Source organism: Limulus polyphemus, unplaced genomic scaffold, assembly GCF_000517525.1.
Source record: "Limulus polyphemus unplaced genomic scaffold, Limulus_polyphemus-2.1.2 Scaffold3774, whole genome shotgun sequence".
Taxonomy (NCBI): Eukaryota; Metazoa; Arthropoda; class Merostomata; order Xiphosura; family Limulidae; genus Limulus; species Limulus polyphemus.
Window position 1 is genome coordinate 31148 of NW_013669384.1, and position 3443 is coordinate 34590.

Consider the following 3443-nt stretch of genomic DNA (forward strand, 5'->3'; position numbering starts at 1 on the left):
AAACAAATTAAATGTTTTATTTTGTCTTAAATTGAAAATTGAAGTTACTGATGGAGGTTAAACAAATTAAATGTTTTATTTTGTCTTAAATTGAAAATTGAAGTTACTGATGGAGGTTTAACAAATTAAATGTTTTATTTTGTCTTAAATTGAAAATTGAAGTTACTGATGGAGGTTTAACAAAGAGAAACAGCAAGAAGTTCAGAATTGGTTTAGGACTGAAGTAAAACCTTTGAAAAATGGTAAGGAGGTGCAATAATGGAAATTCAGACTCAGGCAAGCTGAAGCGATAACCGAACTAAATTTGGGTTCCCGATTTTTTTTTCACACTCAAAATTTACTAATTACATCATTAGAAGGCGTTCTTAAACTCTTATATTTGTAGACTTGCGAGCCATAAAATTAATGTCACACTGAATTGTTGAATTTCTAAGAGTAATGTAAACCACTCTCAAACTTTAAAGTGAACATTCCATACAAAATATAATCAATAAATAAATAGTAAATAGACAAAAAAACAAGAAACGAATACCTCTTCTTCCTTTTCTTCATGAGTTTCTTCACCAGTAAGTTTAGTTTTGGTCTCTGCACCATCCACCTAAAAATAAAGGTTCTCATAGCTTCATCAAATTTCCAATATCATTTATAGAGGTAAATGTAAGAATAAATCTTATACACTGTTGTTGACAAATACTTTAAAAAAGATTAAACCCATGTGTCACACTCAACACAATCTTTTTTCCCGTCTTTCTCTCCGTGAGAGTTTGACAACTGATACATGTATGAAAAAACAAACAAAAAAAAAGTTAATGCTTCGTAAGCTTTTGCCACAAATAACATTATAAACTTACCTGCTTTAAAGCTCCTGCTTGGGAAAGTCCATGTCTTCTACAGAAAAACACAATAAAAATTGTTACTCTCAAAGATTTTATCAGACCAAGTTCAGATGAAAATGAAATTTTGTACAAGTTAAAAAATTAATAAAAAACATACAAAAACAATATGCATATACTAGTAGTTTCCAACAGATTATACTTCAACAATGGATTTTCATACAAAGTGAATAACATATAAATTATCACTCAATATTTTAGTTACTTAAACAAACCAAAAGCGTGAAAATCAATTTCAATGCCATGTGACAGGTCCTAAAAGATTGTAAAAATTGTGACAGGCCCTGAAAGATTGTAACTATTGCGACAGGTCCTAAAAGATTGTAAAAATTGTGACAGGTCCTGAAAGATTGTAACTATTGTGACAGGTCCTAAAAGATTGTAACTATCGTGATGGGTCCTAAAAGATTAACTATTGTGATAGGTCCTAAAAGACTAACTATTGTGACAGGTCCTAAAAGATTGTAAATATTGTGACAGGTCCTAAAAGATTGTAACTATTATGATGGCTCCTAAAAGACTAACTATGGTGACTGGTCCTAAAAGACTAACTATCATGACAGGTCCTAAAAGACTAACTAATGTGACAGGTCCTAAAAGATTGTAACTATCGTGATGGGCCCTAAAAGACTAACTTTTGTGACAGGTCCTAAAAGATTGTAACTATTATGATGGGATGATGCAAACAAAATTAATTTCACCTTTTATTATCATAGTTCTTATGAAAGACCTTACAACCTTCAAATAATAGCATGTCTGCAATCTTCATTAAGCCAAGACTCTAATTAACAAGTAACATCTAACATACTAACCACCACCAGAGCTTCTAATCCTAGAAACTTACTGCAAAAAATTCTAGTGTATATATTAACTTTTTAAACCCATAATTTTTTGCTCGTTCTGCCAGAATTATTTCCACGGTCTCCTAATAATTATCACCATAACTTATAAAATTTACGGTCTATTTATAAAAGGTAGATAATAACATGGTTTGGATTAGTTTTCAACATAAATGTTATCGGACGCCGTCGTCGTCTGATGGGTAAATCGAGATTTTTGACCAGACCCTAGCAGCATCCGCTCGGGTTTAAGGAGTTAAGAATAGAGACTTCACAATTAAACAAAAGTACATTAAAAGTTTTACAAGTTCCTAGAAATTTTACAAAAAAAAGGAACCAATTTAAAAGATGGATAAGTATATAAATTTTGTTGTTCAATAAATCTTGGACTTATTTTTTTTTAAAATTGACATTTTAAACTTTCTGAAAAAACATAATTGCTCAGACATTATTTTGTAGAAACAGTGTTTAATAATTCAATAAATAAAATTAAGTTGCAATTTAGTAACGAGTGAAGGAAACTAGAAGTCTTAGTTAAAAAAATCCCACACGATATTATATTTTACCTTCCATATTCTAGAAGAGTCGTCTGGACTCTAGTCCCACACAATATTATATTTTACCTTCCATATTCTAGAAGAGTCGTCTGGACTCTAGTCCCACACAATATTATATTTTACCTTCCATATTCTAGAAGAGTCGTCTGGACTCTAGTCCCACGGTAAAATATAATATTGTGTGGGACTAGAGTCCAGACGACTCTTCTAGAATATGGAAGGTAAAATATAATATTGTTTCCATATTCTAGAAGAGTCGTCTGGACTCTAGTCCCACACGATATTATATTTTACCTTCCATATTCTAGAAGAGTCGTCTGGACTCTGGTTTCTTCATCTCTTATTTTGTGTGGAGCTTGATGACGGTATTTTCTTCTAGGTCGGTAACTTTCCTTCAAGGATGAGATGATTAACAACAACTGCATGATTCAACACCTTATCACACACAAAACCAATGACCATAAAAAATTTAATTGCATAATCTCCTGTATTTAATGTCATTACAAAGCCTACATATGCTGCTTGCACCTGAAGTGTATTAAAATGGACTTAAAGCAAAACAAAATACATAAATATATCAAAAAAGAAGCAAAGCATTATACAAAAGACCTTCGAACTCTGGAATATATTATTCATAAGCATTCAACACTGTTATTTTTCGCAATGTTTTTTGTAGTATACAAGTTTGAGGAGAAATATTTGTTACGAGTGTGGTGACACAAGCATTGTTTGATATGGCATATGAACGTACATTACACGTAGTTTAACAAATATTCTATGTGAGATTGCTACAGAAACTTAAGGAATTAGGTTATAAAACAGTTCTTATACATAGTTAAAATATACTGTTTTACAACCAGTTTCGATATACAGAGAATACAAACAATTCCATACTTTGTAAGTCATACATGAATTAAAGAACATAGATTTGGTTGTTAAGATATTTATATTCATTTCAAGTAGGCCAACAACATGGTTAGGTAAGAACCATTAAGTAATATATTGCTTGTTTCGGACATTGTGAAAAGATTTAAAAGTACCAGTCAACTTTTTAAAAACTGAATAAATAAAGTTGTTTAAACATTTGTTTAACAACAAGTAAAAGCTTGGAATGGTCTATTCTTTCATTGTGACCCAGACTAGTTTTTGGAGAA

General features: G+C 31.0%; 1 protein-coding gene across 1 annotated transcript in view; it reads right to left on the reverse strand.

Moving 5' to 3' along the window:
* Positions 1-3443, reverse strand: part of LOC106470018 (coiled-coil domain-containing protein 93-like) — a 38245-nt gene that overhangs the window by 22959 nt on the left and 11843 nt on the right. The window contains 3 exon segments of the mRNA XM_013930539.2: positions 533-598; positions 852-888; positions 2584-2681. Coding sequence (XP_013785993.1) covers positions 533-598; positions 852-888; positions 2584-2681 — 201 coding nt within the window.